The sequence below is a fragment of the Athene cunicularia genome (genome assembly GCF_003259725.1).
Source record: "Athene cunicularia isolate RWA chromosome 18 unlocalized genomic scaffold, athCun1 chr18_part1, whole genome shotgun sequence".
In the NCBI taxonomy this organism is placed as follows: domain Eukaryota; kingdom Metazoa; phylum Chordata; class Aves; order Strigiformes; family Strigidae; genus Athene; species Athene cunicularia.
Window position 1 is genome coordinate 5,124,035 of NW_020799123.1, and position 19,438 is coordinate 5,143,472.

General features: G+C 51.3%; 1 protein-coding gene across 2 annotated transcripts in view; it reads right to left on the reverse strand.

Annotated features, from left to right (window-relative positions):
• Nucleotides 1-139: 139 nt before the first annotated feature.
• MGAT5B (alpha-1,6-mannosylglycoprotein 6-beta-N-acetylglucosaminyltransferase B) overlaps nucleotides 140-19,438 on the reverse strand; it is a 69,421-nt gene continuing 50,122 nt past the window's right edge. The window contains exons 9-18 of one of the 2 annotated variants that reach the window (XM_026861036.1): nucleotides 16,592-16,723; nucleotides 15,551-15,684; nucleotides 14,753-14,883; nucleotides 14,104-14,109; nucleotides 12,030-12,185; nucleotides 11,177-11,323; nucleotides 9,459-9,575; nucleotides 2,665-2,739; nucleotides 1,906-2,180; nucleotides 140-771 (exon numbers count right to left, since the gene is read on the reverse strand). In XM_026861036.1, the coding sequence (XP_026716837.1) occupies nucleotides 573-771; nucleotides 1,906-2,180; nucleotides 2,665-2,739; nucleotides 9,459-9,575; nucleotides 11,177-11,323; nucleotides 12,030-12,185; nucleotides 14,104-14,109; nucleotides 14,753-14,883; nucleotides 15,551-15,684; nucleotides 16,592-16,723 (1,372 nt within the window). In that variant the 3' untranslated portion in view covers nucleotides 140-572. The remainder of the gene's footprint in view (nucleotides 772-1,905; nucleotides 2,181-2,664; nucleotides 2,740-9,458; nucleotides 9,576-11,176; nucleotides 11,324-12,029; nucleotides 12,186-14,103; nucleotides 14,110-14,752; nucleotides 14,884-15,550; nucleotides 15,685-16,591; nucleotides 16,724-19,438) is intronic. The other variant, XM_026861037.1, reaches the window with a different exon arrangement.

Here is a 19,438-nt window from a genome sequence, read left to right on the forward strand (position 1 = left end):
CCTCCCTCCCCAGGGCATCATCCAACCCAGCCGCTCTCCTTGGGCTTTGTTCTCCCCCAGCTTCACAGCCAAGGCAGGCACCAGCAGCCCCCCTGAAACCCTCAACACAGCACTGCCCAATGACTCCCAACAGAAGGACTGGGTGTTGCTTCCCCTTTAATTTATGACTTGTCAGGGGGGAGGGTTAAAAAAAAAAATAAATCAATAAATAAAACAACCCAGGATGTTGAAGAGGATGAAAACCCTGAAACTGCAGTCTGCTGGTTGCTTGTCCCATTGTCAGAGGAAGGGAACCCCCGGTCCCCCTTTGCCACCACCCCGGCCCAGCACCACCAGGTCCAGGTGGGTTTGGATGCAGTCAGACAATGCTCCTCGAGAAGAAAATGAAACCAAAAGTCAGGACGTGGTCATTCACAGTTGACTGGCAGACGAAACAACCCCCAGAGTCTGACACTCCTGGCTCACCCGCCAGGAGGGACCTGTCCCACCTCCCTCGGCTATTGCAGAAGCTTTGAGAAAAAGCCACTCGTTGCACGTTGCGCGTTGCAAACATGGGGGGGGGACACACCAAGTCACAAGCAGTCCCTGCACAGAGCCACTTGTCCTTTGCGGTAGTCACGGCAGGGGCAGAGGCGCCGGTACTTGGTGTTGTAGCCCGCACAGCTGAAGAGCAGTGGCTCCTTCTGGAGGTAGCACTCGTGGACATTCTCGGCCACCGCTGGGTAAAGATGGTTCATCTCATACTCAGTGCTATCGCAGGTGATGCTGAGCCTGGGAACAAAACCAAAGGTGGGTTGGTTCAGGAGAGGAGGCTGCCTGGGGTTTCACTGAAGGGTTTTTAGTGCTGATCTGTCCTTCCTGTACTAAGTGTTGGGCCAGATCTTTGCTGGTTGCACCAGTGTTATGTTTGGCACCCCTTGGCTAGATGTGAATGCTCGTCACCAGCCCGACACACCATGCAGGAAGGGGTGACCCTTGCAACTCAACCCTGCAGCCCAGAGACCACCGCATCCCTTGCATGGGCCATGAATGGCTCAGGGAATCATGCACTAAAATCCCCCTAAATATTTTATATTCCTCCTGCTCACCAGCGGGTCTGTCCACTCTCTGGGGACACCTCCCACAGAAGCTAATGCCCCCTAGTAGGGCATGTGAGTTCAACAGAAACCCACATGTCCCCAGCTAGCTGGGATTAGCCAGCAAAACCGTGGTGGGCATCAGCAAACACCTGAAGGAGCAGAAATGGCCAGTGTGGATCTCAGCATCCCTCTCCTCCCACCCATGTTTGCTTCTGCAGACGGAGCAGCGGTGCTGGCATCACCCTCCCACCAACCCCTCTCAATTGGTGAGCCCCTGAGCCAGCTCGTTTTAAGGTCTGGAGGAGGGCATGGAGGAGAGAGAATGAAATCCAAGCCCCAGTTGTAATTTATCATATAAAAATGTCAGTGGGACTCACAGCGCCTGCCTGACCAGCATGACAGCAATGGTAATGCTCGCATTTTAATTGCCCATAGAGCAGCACGGAGCCTGGTGGCAGATTTATACTCTATTAGAACTTCACTGCTGTGTATTCCAAATGCAGTTTTATAGAGAAAGACATAAAAAAAGAGAGAAAGGGAGAGAGCATGGAGGAGGTGGAGAGGAATGGGGTGGGAGAGAGGCAGAAACGTGCCTGGAAAGGCTACCACTGCCTTCTGAAGTGTAAAGCTGGTCAGGCCCAACACATGCAAGCAACAGGCTGCTTTGCAGGCAGTGCCCTGCCTAAATCACCCTGGGCATGGAGGCACCTCAACGGGATTTTGGGAGGAAAGACACAAGGAAAATGGGTGCTGGGGATGGGGGGAGCAAAGGGAACATCTGGCTGATGGCCCCCAACCCCACCTCGATGAGAAGGTCACAACTCACTGGAGAAACACCTCCTTCTTGTTGAGGAACCTGAAGAAGGTGGGTTCGCAGACCAGCCCGTGCCGCCGGCATGTCTCGGTGCAGGCGTGCCGGGTCTCTGACACCCACACCTGCAGCGAGTCCACTGGGGGCCAGGCGCGGGGGTCCCGGCTGGCACTGGGGGACCACACCAGGTGAGTGGCATTGGGGGACAGGGCCAGCGGGCTCAGAGGGCTTTGCATAGCAGGACTCTTGGCCTTGGGAGGCAGAGGAGGAGACGACGTGGTGCAGAAATCCTAGTGGGAGAGAAGACAATGGGTCAGTGCATGGAGAGGCAGAGCGAGATGTTGGAGATGGGGAAGGGAAGCTGTCAGTGGGATAGGAGGACATTTGGACTGCTGAGTTTGCACCTCAGGTTGAGGTCACCTGCACACACAGATGGCATCTCCTACTATGGGAGATGAAGGCACTGGCCACCTCTTCTCCCAGTGCTGCCTTATTCTCTGCAGCAGAAAGGCCTTGACCCAGCCTCAATCCCCACAGCCACCCTCTATCGTCCTCCAGCATCTTTGGTTCATGACAAACCTCCCCCAGCCCCCATCTCCTGGTGCTTTCTGCAATTAGGCCACTGGCTGCACAGGGCTGGGATCTGGCATCCCTGGCTGGGGAGCTGCACGGTTGCTCGCCCAGAGGAACAGGAATGGACCCATGAGAGAACAGGGATGGTTGGCCAGGAGAACAGGGATGGTCACCCCAGCGAGGTCAGGGATGCTCCCCAACCTGGTGCTGAATGTAGGCGTGGATCCGCTCCAGCATCCCCTCGCAGGTGTACTCGTAAGGCAGGTAAGGGTCCACCTGTGAAGGGAGAAGAGCAGAGCACAGGCAGCAAGAGGGGACAGCCTTGTTCTCCCCCTGGGCCTGGTGGCCTGGGACAGCAGTGCCCTGGGCAATGGCTCTCCTCACCCGCTGAAGCCCATGGCTTGTGTCTGTCCAAAGCAAGCAGGTCAGAAAACTAGGACTGGAAAAACTTCAGAAGCAATAAAGCACTAGAGAAAGAGGGTGAAGGATTAATTTGGGTTTAACCCATGTACTGGTAAAAATGAAGTTCTATTTTAGTCTCACTTTTCATTTTTGGTAAGTTATAAAATAAAATCAGTTTTCACGCAATAAGTCATTTCCAATTAAAGTATGAACTGTTTCAATCCAAGAAAGACTCCGCAGCTGCGGGCAAGTGGGGGGAGTAATTTTAAAATACAGAGGAGAATTTAGGACTGGTAAAGATGCCAAGCTAATCCGGAACAAGAGCATCCTGGTGGCACCCTGGGTCTGGTCTAGCATCCCGAGTGCTCTGACCTCAGCACGGCTCTGCCTGCTCAGAGAGGAAGGTCCAGGCTTTGCCTCCCTGGGCTACGACCCACCAAACCAAACGGTGAAAAGCACAGGAAAAAAAAAAAAATCTCTTTCCCACTGGCACTTTGCTGAGGGTTTTCTGCCCTGCATGGATGGCTGTGACGGGGTGGAAGCCAGTGTCTCCCCCAGCCCCAGAGGCTCGGTGCTCCCTGCTGCTGCCAGCACAGGCTGGGACGAGGCGGGAAGGCAGCAGCGGCTGCACGCCGGGACGCAGCAAATGTTGATGCCCACGTTGATGGCAGTGCTGTCGCTGCAGCCCCATGTTGGTAACTGCTATTTATGCCAAACCAGCAGCACTTAAACCATGGTGTATTTTTAGGTTACAAAACGTTGCCAGTCTTTGGGAGACTTCTGCCTGCACTCACTGTCCAACATCACATCTCCCTGCCCCCAGAGTCACCCTCGGGTCCTGCCATGGGACCCCCCCCTCTGCACAGGGGCTCAGCAGCATCCCCCAAACGAGCATGTCCCTGGTACAGTGGTGGCAGAGGTTCCAGGACAAGCAGGCAGAAGCAGGCAGACAGGCTCACTGCCCTCCAGCAGGGCTGGTGTGTGGCCACTGTCCCGGGGTCAGCAGTGATTTTTCCCACGGGGAGAGAATTGCCCCGAGAGCTGTACCACTGATAGACCTCTTCCCTCTGGAACGAATTATTTTTTAAGGAACTTTCTGCTCTGGGAAGACAGATTTTCCACACTCTTATTTTTCCAGAGAGATGTTACACGAGCCACAGGACATTGGTGCTTGGAAGGGGGTGGTCCTGGGACCCCTCTTTCCCCAAAACATCTCCGCAGAGCTTCATGCAAAAAGATTATAAGCAAAACCACCGCAAAGATAATTCATCTGGAAAACACTGTTTCTTCTATTTTCTGAGCACTGCACCTCCGAAATAACTATCTCCTTTTGAAGTACCCGTCAAACCCAAGCTCAAAGGCTCAGTCTGCTGAGAAGATCCCTCTAAGCGTTTCCCTGCCATAAATATCCCACCTGAGATCTCAGCCAGGCTGGAAATCACAGCTGCTCAGTCTAATTACAGATGTGAACGCTAATCAGGGCTGACACAATGACAGGCACCAATCTTGCCTCTGAATTACTGATGGGCGCTCAGTTAACTGGGGCAGAGTCCTCCACAGAGCAAAACTGCACATCTCAGTCACACAAAGCCTGAGCCAGGCTGGGTGTTGGGTGCTGCCTGGCACTGACGTGGGGGAGACAAACCCTCCCCTTGCTCATCATCACCAATGCTCGGTCTCATTTTGCTACTGCTTTCCTGGCTGCAATGCTGGGGGCTTTTCCCATGACCGCGTCACACCAGGCATGGTGCAGATGTAATTTTGTAAAACAGCCTCTTTCCCCCAGAACCCCACCGTGGTACCCAGTGGGATGCAGCGCACCCACAGCTGGGCAGAGGCAGAAAACCATCGTGCGCCTGCATGTGTACCTGGAGGTGATGCTCTGGGTACAATCCCACTTGTTCGCAGGCTCCCAGGAGCCCTGTCAGGTCCAAGGGCATCAGGAGGCTGCAGCTGGAGCCCACTGCAGCCCCCACACCCCCATGTGCCCCTCTGCCCCCCAAGGGCTCCCCCGAAGGATCTTGCTCCTGCCTGCTCCCCTCTCCCAGTCTCGTTAGGATTCAGCTCATGCACCCAGCACTGATAGAAAATGCCAATTTCAAGAAGATAATTGTTTAATTAAAATCTGACAGGCTTGGCCTCCTCTTGACAGACACATCATTAATGCCACTCCCTGCGCTGGGAGCTCAGGATCTCCCCAGAGCCCTGGGAGGGAGGGAGGAGGAGAGGGGCTCTGAGGTGGGGACCCCTGCACCCCGCTGCCCGGCGGAGTGATGCGTGGGAGAGGGAGCAGAGGGGGTGGTGAAGATGGACTTTGCCATCCTTACGCCCAGACACTGGTGGGGAACACAGGGCCCCAGTGCTCTCCATCAGCCAAATGGGGAGTTAACTGGTGTCCCCCCATGAGACCCTCGGTCTCCAGCAGGAATCCCAGAGCTGAAGAGAGCAATGGCTCCTTTGCTCAAAAGGAAAAGAAAGGAAAAAAAAAAATCCAAACATCATCAGACACATAAGTAGAAAAATAATGCAATTCTCTGCCGGCACGTAACAGCAGGCTGGGAACACTTTAACCAGCTATTTTCGCTGTGATGTTTAATATGCCACTCTTTCAAGCATAGTCTGAAATGTATAATTTTCCATTATATTCCTGTATGTTTGACTTTAATATAATGAAGCCTTTTCCCTTCACTACACCAGAATATTGGGTCTATTAAATTGCTTGTGCGAGGACTATTATTGACAATGGAAAAAGCTGAAGGCCAAGAAAATGGTGGTGCCTGCAAACCTCTCTCCTTCTCCATCCTCTCACCCTCAGCTAACTGCCGTAATCCATCACCAGGACAAGCCTCCCAGCATCACCTTTCCTAGGGGGATGCAATTTGGCTCTTGGCCCTGTGCAACTGTGCCAGGATTTGATCTCTGGGGTAGACAGGTTTGATGCTTCCATGATTTTGATTTTCCTTATAAATAGGTCAGGGGTGTGAGCCATGAGGGAAACCTCCCACTGCTCCAAAGGGGAATGAATGGCAGAGGCACAGCTTGCTGAAAACCGTTCCCAGCTGTTGCAGGGTGTCCTGGAGCGGGTGCCACCTCCGAAAAATCCCATATTGCAAGCCCAAGCTATGTCCAAGCCATGATTCAGATCTCTCTCCAGAAGGAAAAAGTTTCTTTCAAGCAAATCTAGTTTGGCAAAGGACACCGGCCGCATCTCAACTCCTGTCTTTGCACAAATAGAGCAGCCAGTCCTGCCAGCAGACCCGGCCAGCTCCAAACCCACCAAGGAAAGCTCCGCCAGCCCAGCCAGAGCCAGGGCAGGGCTGTAGCTGCAGGGACGGCACATCCTGCCCTGACCTGCATCTCCGGGTGTCTGCAATATAAATCAGGACAGCTGTGCAGCCACGCCAGCAGCGACCTGGCCAGAGGCTAAAGGCTAAAATATTGCTGAAGCATCAGCAAATCCCCCAGAGCCACGATTCTCTAAAGCAGGGCGAACTTGTTTGTCAGCTTGACCATATCCGAATTACCACCAGGTTCATGAAATCAGCTCTCAAAGCCCTTGAGGGGTTCCCAGCACCCCAGTTCCTGGTCCCTGGCACGCTGATTCCCAGCACCTGGCATGTTGCTGCTGGGAAAAGCTGACGGCAGATGCAAAGCAAAGGAGACATCTCACAGCTTCCCACAACATCCCACATGCCCCAAAACATTTTACTAAGTTTTGCCTGGAAGATGCAAAACTAAAGCTGTGGGATAAGTGATTTTTCAGTTATACAACAACAACAAGAAAAAATTTGTTTCAGGTCAGTTTTCAATTTCCACTGTTTCCACCCATCAAGGAGGATGTTTCAGGTTCAACATTCTGTTTGGGCTGGTGAAGCAAAGGGAAATGCATCATTTCGGATACAAGCCTTCGTTTCAATAAACTGGAAGGGTATTTTCAAACAAAGCAGACAGATGGGAAACAAAGCTATATTACTTCATTCCAGTAATGTTGAAATGAAATGTTTTCACTGAAAAAATAAACTGATGGTGGTTATTCTGAAAACAGGCAAATTTGTTAAGATACTCGGATAACAAAACAACCCATTTTGCCTTTGGGGAAAAAAAGGAGTCAGTAAAACAGTTTCTTCAAACTCCTACCTGGCTAGGAACAGCAAAATTAAACAGCCCAGACACTATCTCTCTGCCACTCCTCCTGCTAATGCTCTTTTTTTCAATTTCTGCTGTGACAAACTATTTTGAAGACAAGATACCAAGGGATTCCTGAAGCCAAAGCCCATAATAAGGCTTTTAAACCTGTAAGGTAGGTCATTTTTAGGCTTAATTGCTTTGACAGCTTCTCTAATAAAGCAGACCTTTCTACTTAAAAGACCAAAAGGGAAAAAAAGAGGAAAAAATGAAGTTGCTCTAAGTTATTCACACTCACCCCCTGCTCTGCTTCAGGAGGACTTATGCAATATCTTTAAAATAAATCCAGAGAGGCGAGTTGTGGGATTAACCCAGCATGCTTCTTGGTGGGACGGAGTAACTTCTGTCCTGAGCAACTGCGTGTTTTCAACACAAGTGGGACCTCAGCACCTGGTTTTATTAACGTGAGGCAAATTTAGGACTTCAGCCTCCTGGCGGCAGAGGGGTAATGACAGCAGCTGGGCTGCTTCACAGGAGGGGACCTCGGGGCGGGGGTCCCTGGTCCCACAGAGATGGGTGGCAGCTTTAGCTGCCCTGCGGTCCCATAGGAGACAGAGTTTATCTGAGTACACGTGGTGTCACACTGGGATGGAAAAGAGAGCAGCCTGCCCGCCCAGGCAGCTGCCCACACTGCCCGCACGCCGTGCTGGCATTGCAGACACCCGTGTTCCAGCTCTGCTTCCCCTGCCCTCCATCAGCTGTTCAGCAACTGAAGAAATGTTAATTAAGGGAGAGAGGCAGGACGTGTTGTGACTGCACCACAACTGCATTTACATGAAGAGTGGGAACGGGGAGAAAAGCCGAGACGGGAGCTCATCTTTGGGCAAAACCGGGATCAGCATGGCAGCGGCACGCTCTGGGTGAGCACCCAGTGCCGAAGACCCACACCAGCTCCTTCTGCCTGGTGCCCATCACACCACCAAATCCCTTCCTAAAATCCTTTTTTCTTATTATCTTTAACCAGAGATTATCATTAAGCATCTAAATGACCTGGTGCACATCCAGTTGACATTGCAGAGCAATGCAGCTGCTTCGGAGCCAGCAGTCTTCTCCCCCACTTAATTCTCCAATCATTTTTAAATTATTTTAATAGTACAGCTGCACCAGGCTTCAGTATTTTCCTTTTCCTTTCTGGAAAACCTGAAAATTCCCTTCTCTCTCCTGAAACAGAGACCAGCGGCTCCCGGCTGCCCACCCACAGCGTTGCCTTTGCCTCAGGGCCATTTCTCCAGCCCAGATGGTGGAGGGTCAAGCACTGACAGCTGGCCCGGCAGCACAGCAGCAGGGATGTAATTATTTTTAATTTAATTTTAATCAAGATACGGGAATGAATGTGCAAAACAACAACTGTTTTCATAAGTTGGGTTTGTCTGTTCTTTGCAAACCTGTAGAGAAAATCAGTGCGAGGTGAAGAGCTGTGGCAATCAACCATGATAAGGTCCGAGACCTGGGCAGATGGTGTGGCCACATCAGCTGAATAAAGTCCCCAGACTGCCACAGACTCCCACCTCTGCAGCTTCTAAGGCAGGGAAAAGCAAGGATGACACCTCTCTGGCCAGTATCACCCTGTCCCCTCCAAAATCCCACCCAGCACCATGAACCCTAGACCCCTGCAGCCCAGCGCAGAGCCCCAGTTTCACAGCACATCGCGGTCCTCACGAGGGGATGGCTCATCCAAAGCGAAGCAAATTGCAAGCAAAACGGAGATCAGCACTTTTCTCCCCTGCAGAAAAATTGACTTTAATAATTTGGACAACTTGAAAGGCTCCTGCCACAGGGCAGGAGGTAAATATTCATGAGGGAGTGTTTCCAGGGCGAGCGCAGTGGGAGCGCTGCCTTCCCAGGGGTCCCTGCATCCCCTCTCTTCCTATATCCCTTCATCCTTCACAAAGGCAACTCCTGGAGCTATTCCTGTTGATTTGCCTGATCCAAACAATAATGATGAACAGTGAAACGGGGGAACAGCAGGCACAGAGGTTGCAGCTCTTGGGGTTCTCACAGGGAGATGCTCTCTGGGCTTATCTTTGCTTCACACCAGGTCCCAGCACTGCTGCTCATCTCCAACAATCTCAACCTCCTGGTCCCAAACCTCATCTCCCTTATCTCAGCTTCCCCTTGCTCTGGCTCTGCCCAGAGGATTCCCAGGGGTTCCCTCAAAGGCATGGTGCTGCCCTGGGCAAACACTAACAGTGCACGGTACCAAAGCAAGGCACAAGCACGAGTCTCTCTGAACCTGCAGGAGAGGAGGATTTCTGCCTTGCACGTGCAAATAATTTCAAAGGGAAAGCAAGGAAGGAAAAGCAATTAACGTTCAAACAGGAGAGCCAGGCACCAGCAATCACTGCCGATGTCTGTCCCTGCAAACCCAGCAGCAGGGAGATCGCCCTGCCACCTCCCCTGAGCCATACCTGGGTCCTCATGATGGTTTTGATAGCAGCTTCAAACTCTTCGGAGTTATTGTAGTCGACAGTCCACACATGTGGCTTCCCGATGAAGTCTTCGGCATATGGGTGTTGGGAGGACACCTAAAACACAGCAGTGTGAGCTGGTTTTGGCAATCCCTGCCGGAACGGCTGCTGCCTGCCGCTCGCAGCCACGACTGCAGAGAGGAGCAGCAGGCTCAGGCACAGACGTGTTGGGTTTTAACTCATTGCACATAGAGATGTGATGGAAAAAGGTTTCCTCTGAACCCAGCTGCTACCCAACATCAGGTTGATGCTCTAAAAATCCCACTGAGTCAGGATACCCCATTCCCATCAACACTGAAATTGCCTCCACAGCCCTGAGTATCTCAACCTCCATAATACGGGTACAATTTAACATTGAGCCATTTGTAGGTCTGGAGTGACAAAAATAGACCAAAACAGCAAAGGTCTGTGAAGGCACCATGTCTCCCAGGTTTGCTAGCTCTAGAAACAAGGCAGAGAGAAAATCTATTGCCACGGAAGGCTGGGGAAGTCTGGCACAGGGAGAAAGCAGTGCTGGAAGCTGCACTGTACTGATGCCACAGGCAGTCCCACACACTGGTACCCCATAGCCACCTGCCTCTCACCAGGCAATTTTGGGGGATCTACCTCTTTTGTTTCAGCCCCTGAGCTGTCTTTTCAGCCACATGCTGCTGTGAGGCAGCCAGAACCCAATCTACTCTCAGGAAGGGAACAGAGAGGAAGCAGAGCAGAGGAGGTGTTTTGGGGGCACCGCAAAGCATTGCAGAGCGGCCTGAAAACCTGCCAGCTGGAGGAGCAGAGCAGGGCATGCTCTGTATTTTATTCTCCAGCTTGCTGTCCTTTCCCATTTTTTTGCTGACAGATCAATCACCTCCTTCCCCTCCGGCGTATAAACACCCCGGGGCATTTCACAGCCCTGGTCCCTGGCTGCCCTCCTGGCTCCAGGCTGAAGCACAACCACAGCATCCTCCTGGGATGGGTGCTGACACTGGCAGGTAATTAGGGGGGTGCATGGGACAGACACAGGGGTCCAGGACAGCCCAGTGCCCCCCACCCCATGATGGGTGCCACCAAGCCGGGCTGCGGCAGGACCGAGCCACACAGTCTCCCAGCAAAGTCTTTCTTAGCGGGAGCGAGCATTGCACTGCATTATCCACTTTATTAATAATAAAAGAGGCAATTTTCTCAACCCTTTAACTTTTAAAGAGTTTCTGCTTCACTTAGATTGAATTCCCAGTGACAGGCAAGCCTGGGAGGGATTTCAATACCCCTGCAGCACCATGGAGGTCCCAGTGTCCCTCTTGGTGTACAAAAGGATGAAGAGGGGAGCACTACCCTGGTTTGGGAGCAGGGTACGGGCTGTGCGTGGATCTGTGCTGATGAGGAAGGAACTGGGGTTTGTGGTCTGCAGAAATCTCCTGCACCACTTTCTCCTTTGGAACCCCAAACCCACGGCAGGGGCCCTTGCATCCAAGCGCTCCAGATGGAGATGACGTGTGGATGGGAGAGGGGACCCCATCTGCGGGTATCCACAATTCTGCATTTGGATAAAATCTTGCCAAAAAAAAATTTAAAAAAAAATCTCAGTTTAGCTACTGCTCTTCCCCGGGCTGGCCTGAATCCCGGTGTAAAGGGGGTGGCTCCATCCAGCCCATCCGCTCGCCTCCTGCCAGACTCGCCTCTCTTGAAGTCGGCTTCCCGCGGAAAAACTCGTGGTTGAGGGAGCTGTGCGGGGGGTTGAAACGCGCCTGCAGGAAAACGCAGCCGTTGGCGATTGCCTCCAGTGGGGCAGGACCCTCGTAGGGGAACCCAAAACCAATGAAGAGCTGCAAGGGAAATGCATGTGCTGGTGAGCAAACTTGTCCAACCCCATAGGAAAATCTGCCAATTAACCCACCAGCACCCCTCTCTGCTGCTCTGGTCCTTCACACCAAGCCTCTAAGGCAGCTCCATGCCGTGCAGCACCCCATAGCTTAAATGTGCTAAAAACTCCCCTTGCCCCATGGCTCACAACCCACTTGTGCAAGGCAACGGGGTGTTCAGGAGCTGCAAGTTCCCTCATATGGGGGCTACAACCATCATACTGGCCCTGTGCGGAGAAATATTGCTTTGTCAAAGCCATTTGGAGCGGCGAATCAACATTTCCCCCAGACACCAGGTGAAGGTGACCAGGATGTGCCCACACCCCCCACACTTACTCCAAGTTTATTTTTATCACAGCTGGGGCGGGGAGAAACCCACCCCGCTTAGCAATAAATGAATTAATTAGGAAACTTTGTGCTCCATCTGCGGACAGTCTGCAAGGAGAAACTCGTCAGACACATCTTGATTTGAAATTATGTGCTCTGCTCGGTTCCCTGCTAATTAGCCCTGCTGATAGTGCCTGCAAGCCTGGGAGGAGTGCAGATAACGGCCTTTCCCCCCAACCTCCTCCTTTAATTAGGTTTTCTTTCTCAAGGCAACTGAGTTCTCACTGCTGGCTGGTTAACAGGGCACAGGGTCCTGTGGATGCCCCACTTGGCTCTCGCCCACCTTCGCCTTCCTCAGCAGCTGCTGAAACTCGTGCTGTGGCAGCAGCCCATGGTTCTTCACGAATGCCGGCACCTCAGGCGGCCGCTGTGTCTCGTAATAAACCGTGCCATGGATCTCCATGTACTTGTTAAGGATGGTCAGAAACTTGTCCTTGCCCTGGAGAGGAAGGCAGAGGTGTGAACCACACCAGAAAAATGGCGATGAGAATGGATTTAACTCTCAAGCTGCTGTTCCAGAGCACCCGAAATGCTTCAGCCCAACCCACAGCAGTGCAAAACCCACACCCTCCCCTCTGCATCCCTCAGACACATGTCCTGGACCACCCCAGGCTCCCAGTTAGCCTGGACAGCTGTGAGATCCAGCACCCTGAACATCAGCACCTCGAGCTCCTGCCTCCCCTGCCGCCTCCATGGGCATCTGCCAATCTGGGGCTGCTGAATCAAAGGTTTCAGGGGATTCAGAGGGAAGCCTGCAAAGACCAGAGCTTCCTAATGGCCTCTTTTTCAAGTAACAAGTCCTCAGGATTTCCTTACTCAGGTTTAATCTTGTTTTACTACCTGTAAAAATCAAGGGGGTCACCAGTTTTCTTCTTTTGGAGGCTTTCATCCTTTTGCTCTCCAAAAGAGTCTTCCTTTTTAACAATTTCTCTATTGCAGAATTTTTTTTTGCTTGGACAAAGTACACAGGGACCATTCTCTGTATGCTGCATTTTCAGCTTGTTCCAGTGCTGCACCAGGCCCCAAAAGAGCAGAGATCAGGAGGGAATAAGGAGGTATAAATGAGGAATTTGAGAAAACTCTGTATGTTGCCTTAAAGCCAGCTGAACACTGTATTTCTGCCCTCAGCTACGTACCTCTGGACTTCTCTGAGGCTTAAAACAAGTGATTTAGTGGGATGAGCCTGCAGGGTGAAATCCTGTCAACAGTGCCACTAACACCCAGATCAGCACCATTTTGATATCAATTCCCTAATGCAAAGTGCTTGGGGAGATGGGAGTGAAACACAGATTATTGTCCCTGGGTAGCACCTGGCATCACTGAGCATCACTGCGGGGGACCAACCCCCCTGCATGGTGAAGGGGCTGGCACGGGAGACCCCCACCACTGCTGCATCTGAGCACTGTGAGCTGCTTCAACCCAGGGAAGCTGGGCAGCAGCCTGATGAAAACAGCCTTTCCCAGCTTATTAAAACTTCGGATCCTGTTGCGAGCCAGAGGTGAGAAGTTCAGAGGGGTAGGAAATGAGAAATAACAGGAAGGTAGGTTTAATGAAATGTTTCTAAATGTCAGAAAGATCCTGCCCTGCAGACGGCGCTTGGTCCAAGGTCTGTAAATAAGCACCCGGCTCCAGAAGATGGAGGTGCTCTTTTCCTTCCTAGACCTCAAAATCAGTCAAAATAAGAAAACGCTCCTTTTCTCCCTTATTTTATTACATGAGGTGGCACAAGACACTAAGCAATGCCCAGGCAGCCTGGCCTCAAGGAACAGCCACCAGCAAGAACCAGCCCCAGCCCCTTCACCCAGTAATAAATTACCCCAAATATGCAGTTTTGGGGAAACTGGTGTTGTTTGTGAATTCTGGCTAAAAGGAGCAAACGTTCATAGCACTAATGGCGGAGGGAAATGTCTGTTCTGAGGTTTTAACTCTCTTTAGTGCCCTCCCAAATTAACCTAACTAGGCTCAAATGAAATTTCTGGGTAAGAAAGGGTGAGGGAATGGTAGAAAAAGAAGACAAGATGTTACAGCTCTGCCAAAATGAGATTTAGTGTGTTTCAGTACATTTTTTAGGGAGCCCCTGAGCTATGCGGATGCTGGGGGGATTTGCTCTCAGATGTGGAAGGTGATGGAAAAGCCACAAACACCAGCAAACAGGAGATGGTGTGGCTGGATCCTGGCCCACTGCAGGCTTCCCTGTGGGGACAGAGCTGCTAATCAGGAAAGGTGGGGATGGGGAGGAGACACAGCCCCCAGCTGCATCAACAAGCATCAACCCTGGCAAAGTTAACTCCAGCAAAACTCTTCTCTTGCAAGATGTGCAGAGGTATAGCCCAGCAGCAGCTGGTGTGGTACAGTACCTGCAACTGGAACAGCCCCAGGCAGTGCACAAAGGGAAAAGAAACAGAAATAAATCAAGATACAATGAAAATTAGCTCCTTTTTTTAAGCCCTGAAAGGGAACGCAGCTGGCTAGCTCTGGATAAGCCAGGGGGGAGGATAGACATCCCCTGGATGCTATAGGAGATGCAGGGGGGGTGTTGCCCCCATGCAGCTGCCCACCCCTCATCCCCAGGTGTTACAGGTGCGGGCAGGCAGCGGGGCAGCACAACCCCCTTTCACAGGGTACTTAAAAGCAGAGAAAAACCATCCGCATCATAACACATGAAATCACCTAATGGCAATCACTGCAATTAATTACATAACATCATTGAAACAAAATCCCTGGTCTAAGCAGCCAGTTGGGAGGAAGCACTGCCTAGAGCAAAGAGCAGGGGACGGGGTCTCACCAGCCTCTGCCCCGCTGGCTCGGAGGCGCTGGACATGTCACATCATTGCAGCAACCTCAGCTTCCCCTATATGAATGGGACAAGGATGCTTCTCTAGAACCACACCGAGATCTGTGCCCCAAAAGCTCAGGGTAAGAGCCAGAGGCTGGTGCTGCCTCACAGCTCTGCCTACAACTGCCCCTGCCCGCCTGGGTGCTCCCCGCAGCGCCGAGGACACCCACCTTCCAGATGCTGGCTTCCTTCCCATACACCACCGCCATGCTGCTCACTTTGTTGGACTTGATGAATTGTTTCTCTGTCTTGTTGAGCTCCTCCGACACGAAGCCCATGAAGGAGTTGTCGGGGGTGTGAGCTGCGGACACCAAGAGGAGGGATGGCAAACCTCTCTTGACTGGACAGATGTTTGCTGCTGGGACCTCATCGGGGTTGGGAACACAACCCCGCTGTAGCACAGAGGCTGAGATAAGCCCGGTTCCAGAGCCTTGCTGGAGCTTGGAGGAAATCTGGCATGAATCCAAGCAGCTCATAAAATACACACTCTGGAACTCACTCGAGCAACTATTTAAAAAGTAAGGCATGAAAGCTGCCAAAAGGGCTTTACCCAGCCAGGAAAAAGCAACCTGTGAGTCACTCAGCAGCCAACAGGTCACCAAATCACTGAGCTGCCTCTCACCTGTAGAATCCCAGTGGAAATAAAACCAGGCTTTGCAACTAAAACCACCCTGTGTTTCCCCTCCCAGGAGCTGGAAGCTGCTGGCTGTGCCCTGTGTTTGGCCCTAACTGTGCTGGAGCTGGCAACCCGTGGCAGAGGAAGGAGCCAGATCTCTCTCCCCAGAGCATTTCTATAGCCCAAGAGATGGCCAAGCAGATTTGGGAGCTCCTTGTAGGCAAGGGGAAGAGGCGTGGAGCCAGGGAGGGTAGCACTGCCTGTGCATCACCTCCTGAAGGAGGTGAGACCTGCTTCTGCAGCACCTGTGAGCCCCCGACACCGCCCCGCCGTGCCCCCGTCCCGCACTTACGAAACATGGTCATGAACTGGGTGGGCTGCAGGTTCCAGTAGCCCCAGTTGGTGCGGTAGCCGCGCAGCGTGGCGTACTCCTCGTGGTTGTATGCTGGCTCCGTCCCAAAGGTATCGATGACCCGGACGCGGCACCTGGGAGAGCAGACAGGACCTGAGGACCTCAGTTTGAGAAAGTCCCACTGCCAGGGACATCTGGTGTGCCCAGGCAGCACACCCCTTGCCTGCTCCCTGAGCAGAGGGTGCAGGAACATCCCAAGCAGCCCTTCCCAACCCACTGCTCCCTCCTGTAACCAGCAGCTTCCCCTTGCAGGACTTTCATCTCCCTGATGGATGCGAGAGTGATGTATCTCCTGAAGACTTGTTAATGCTTTTCCCAATATCCCAGCAACGCTGAGGCAGCCATTACCAGCACAAGACCGAGGAGAGAAGGGGAGCATCAAGCAAGGGAAGAGCAAAACAAGCTGAATGCGAGAGCAAATGCATTTATAATAAAAGCAATAATACCACTTGTCATTTTTCTCTCTAATAAAATTGTGTAGGATAATGGAAGAGATGGGGGGAAAAATAATAAATAGCAGGACTATAAGCACTAAATTAAATCGCATATTTTCCTGGCTGGTGATGTACCAGGGGATGATGACATTTGTCTTGATGCTGAAGGAGCCAGAGATGGGGCTTCTTGCAAATAAAAAAGGCTTGCACTTCCTTCTGTGCTATGGCCACCCCTGGCTGAAGGCTGCAGGCACGGTACTTGAAGCACACACACACCACAGGCACACGCAGGGTTTTTTTCCCAATTCAGTCTCTTCTAATGAGGTTTCATCTTAAACACATGAGGCTCCAGAGTGAGCAGACCGCCCCGTGCCAGGGCGGAAGGGAACACAGCAAGGCAAGAGCTGGCAGTGTCAGGCAAAAATCAAAGATGCAATCAAAGTGTCCATCTCCTCAGATGTGGGGTCTATCCTTCAAGGTCATTACCATTAGTCTTTGCTTGCTAATTAATGAAATGGAGAGTAAGAGAAGGGACGGGTTTTCTTACCTGTATTTCTTAAAGGAGAGCCCCATGTGCTGCTTCATCTGTTGGAGACCATGGTAGTCGGTGTAAATCAGGTCAAAAGGCAAGGGATTGGTCAAGGGGCAGTTTCCCCGTCCTGGAGGCACCCCTAAATGACTGGGGAGAAGCAGAGGGACTGCTCAGCTCCCCAGGACCACAAACGTCCTGCAACACAAACGCTCATTTCCCTGCCGGGCATTTACAGGGGCCAGCAACCAGCTCCCTAGTTGATGGAGAGGGAAGCAGATGGTTCTCCTCTCTCCAGTTTTTATTTTCTGGGCCAAAAATCTGAGGTTTGGAGGAGTCCTGGTCCCTCCCCATCTTTGCACCTGCTTCATCCAAGTTCCTGCTCCTCCCATGTGGATGATGAAGCTTTTGCACAGAATTCCCAGCCAGGGCTCACCAGCATCTCATTCAACACAAACACTCCCCCTGGACCTCTCTTGTCAAAGACACCAGATTTCGTTTGCTTTCATTGCAAACACATCAGTGACAGACTTGTAAAGCCACATCTTTCCCCTCCTCCCTGCCTGCAAGGCTCCCCGCTTAGCCTAAATCTCCCCGTTCCCAGTCCCATATCCCTCCCAGCACACACCATTCACCGTTTCTGCTACTCCAGTCCTTGGAGGTACCCACCACATCCCAAAGCACCATCAGCTTCTCCTTGACTCCGGTGGCACTGCCTATCCTTGGGTGTTGTGTACATTTAATTAATATTTCTCATTTTTGTCCCATTTATGAAATAGTTGAATAAAGCTGAGGCAGCCAGACTCTGGGTTTCGTTCAGTGGGTTTTCAACCAGTTCCTTACAACAGCCACACTCAGCCCCTCTTTCCTCCTCCAGCGGATAAAATACATTATGAAAATCCAGATAAACCAGATCAACTACAATCTCTCTATCAATCAAGATCATCAGTTACCTTGCTGCCAGGGTGATATGTGATTAATCCGGCATGATATAAGGCTGGTAAACCTGCAGTATGTCTACTTCCATTTTCAATTACCTCTGTGAACTGATGAATCCCTCTCTCCAAAGCTGTTCCAGTAAGTGTACCACTGATGTCAGCCTGACAGCCCATCTGCTTGTCTGGACCACGTTTCCTCCTTCTCAGAAAAAACCCTGTGACACCTTCCAGCTTCAGCAGGTTTCTCAAAAATCCTTGTTACATGTACTTGTGATTTCTGAGTGCCAATTTGCTCAGAAATACAAATGATCCACCCCCCAGTTTCAAGGCTCTTGTATTTTTTTCCTCCTAAAGACAATAATTCCTCATCTTTGCTCTCATAACCCCACTCATACCCAAACAACAGCACCATCCTCATGTAAAACCAAAATGTTGAGCTGACTTAGTCCATCTGGCCTCTGCCCCACTCCCACCACACAGTCACCCTATTTCGTTCTCAGTCCTTCTAACAGGGCTGAGGAATTTCTGTTTTATTTTGCAAGTCTGAGCTCAGACAGTGTGAAATCTCACCCTTAGCTCCTGCCTGCCAAGTTGTCTGTCTTTGTTTTCTTCTGAGCTCTTCACTTCCTAGCACCTATGCAGAGATGGGAATTTATCCCAGCCATACCTGTATTTTCCCTTTTCTTAGGAATAAAGGTCCAGCTAGGTTTTACATTCCCAGGCTTTGAAGCTTTCCCTCTATGTGACTCCCCTCACTCATTCTAATTTCTCTGAATTTCCCTTTCTGAATCTGAGAATCCTCTTCTTGTTGCTCAGCTGAAGCTCAAATGGACCCATGGTCCAAAGGTCCATCCTCTGAGGAGCACATCCATAGGGTGCTCATTCCTTGCCCAGACCTACAACTACACACAGGATTTCATTTATCGATCCCATGGCTGCCTGCAGAGGAAATCAAAGGTGCTCCCACCTGGGGAACAGCCAAGTGATACAGTTATCACAAGCATTTGCTCTCCAGTCTCCCACTAACATCAGAAGGGGTCATATGTAGCCAGTGAATTTGTTGGCCATTATAGATATGATAAAGGGTTCTTGGTCTGCTCCAGACCATATCCACTCTTCTTCTAATACGGCTTGCAAGCCCTTGAGCATTGGGCACCAAGATCCTTCTTCCAGCCCCATCCCAACCTGAGACTGCTGAAGGCTCATCCCAAAATCCTGACCACGACCACTACTCCACAGAGCAAGTAAAGGTGGAACTACACTGCTCACCAAAGCCAGGAAAAACACGATTTCAATTTAAGGCAAAGAGCTGTGTTTGCAGCTGCTTCATTGCTCTTGTCAAAAGGAATACAAGCATCAGCTCAGGGCAGCCCAGCTGGGTCAGCCATGGGAGAAACAGGTTGTAGTTTTATCACTTTTATGTACAATTTTACACGACATGGCTGATTGGGAAGATGGCAGGAATAGAAAGGCTCTCACCTCCAGCAGCCACCTCAGTACAATAAGTAGGGCAACAAGGAGACCCACTCCTTCTAGGGAGGCTGAAGTAGAAGGGGAATTTTTAAGCCAGTAAAAAACCCCAGGATTTTGCAGAGATGCAGTACAAAATACCACATTTTCTCACATACACGCTGCTTTTTCCTCAGTCATCAGCCAAATGGCAACACTGATTTACACCGACCTGCGCTGCGGTGAACAACTCAGCCGATCCATAAACCTCGTGTTTAACTAGAAATCCCCAAACCGTAACACGTCTTTTGCAGCACACCCCATCCTCTAGCTGGTACGCATCACACAAGCTGCTCCATTACAAAATCATCCGTAATTTTAAAAAGCCCTAACCAAGCTTGACAAGGGGTTGTAGGAGACAGCAGTTAGCGTATCTCATACTGAAGCCTCCAAAAAACTTTCCACTGCTTTGACAGAG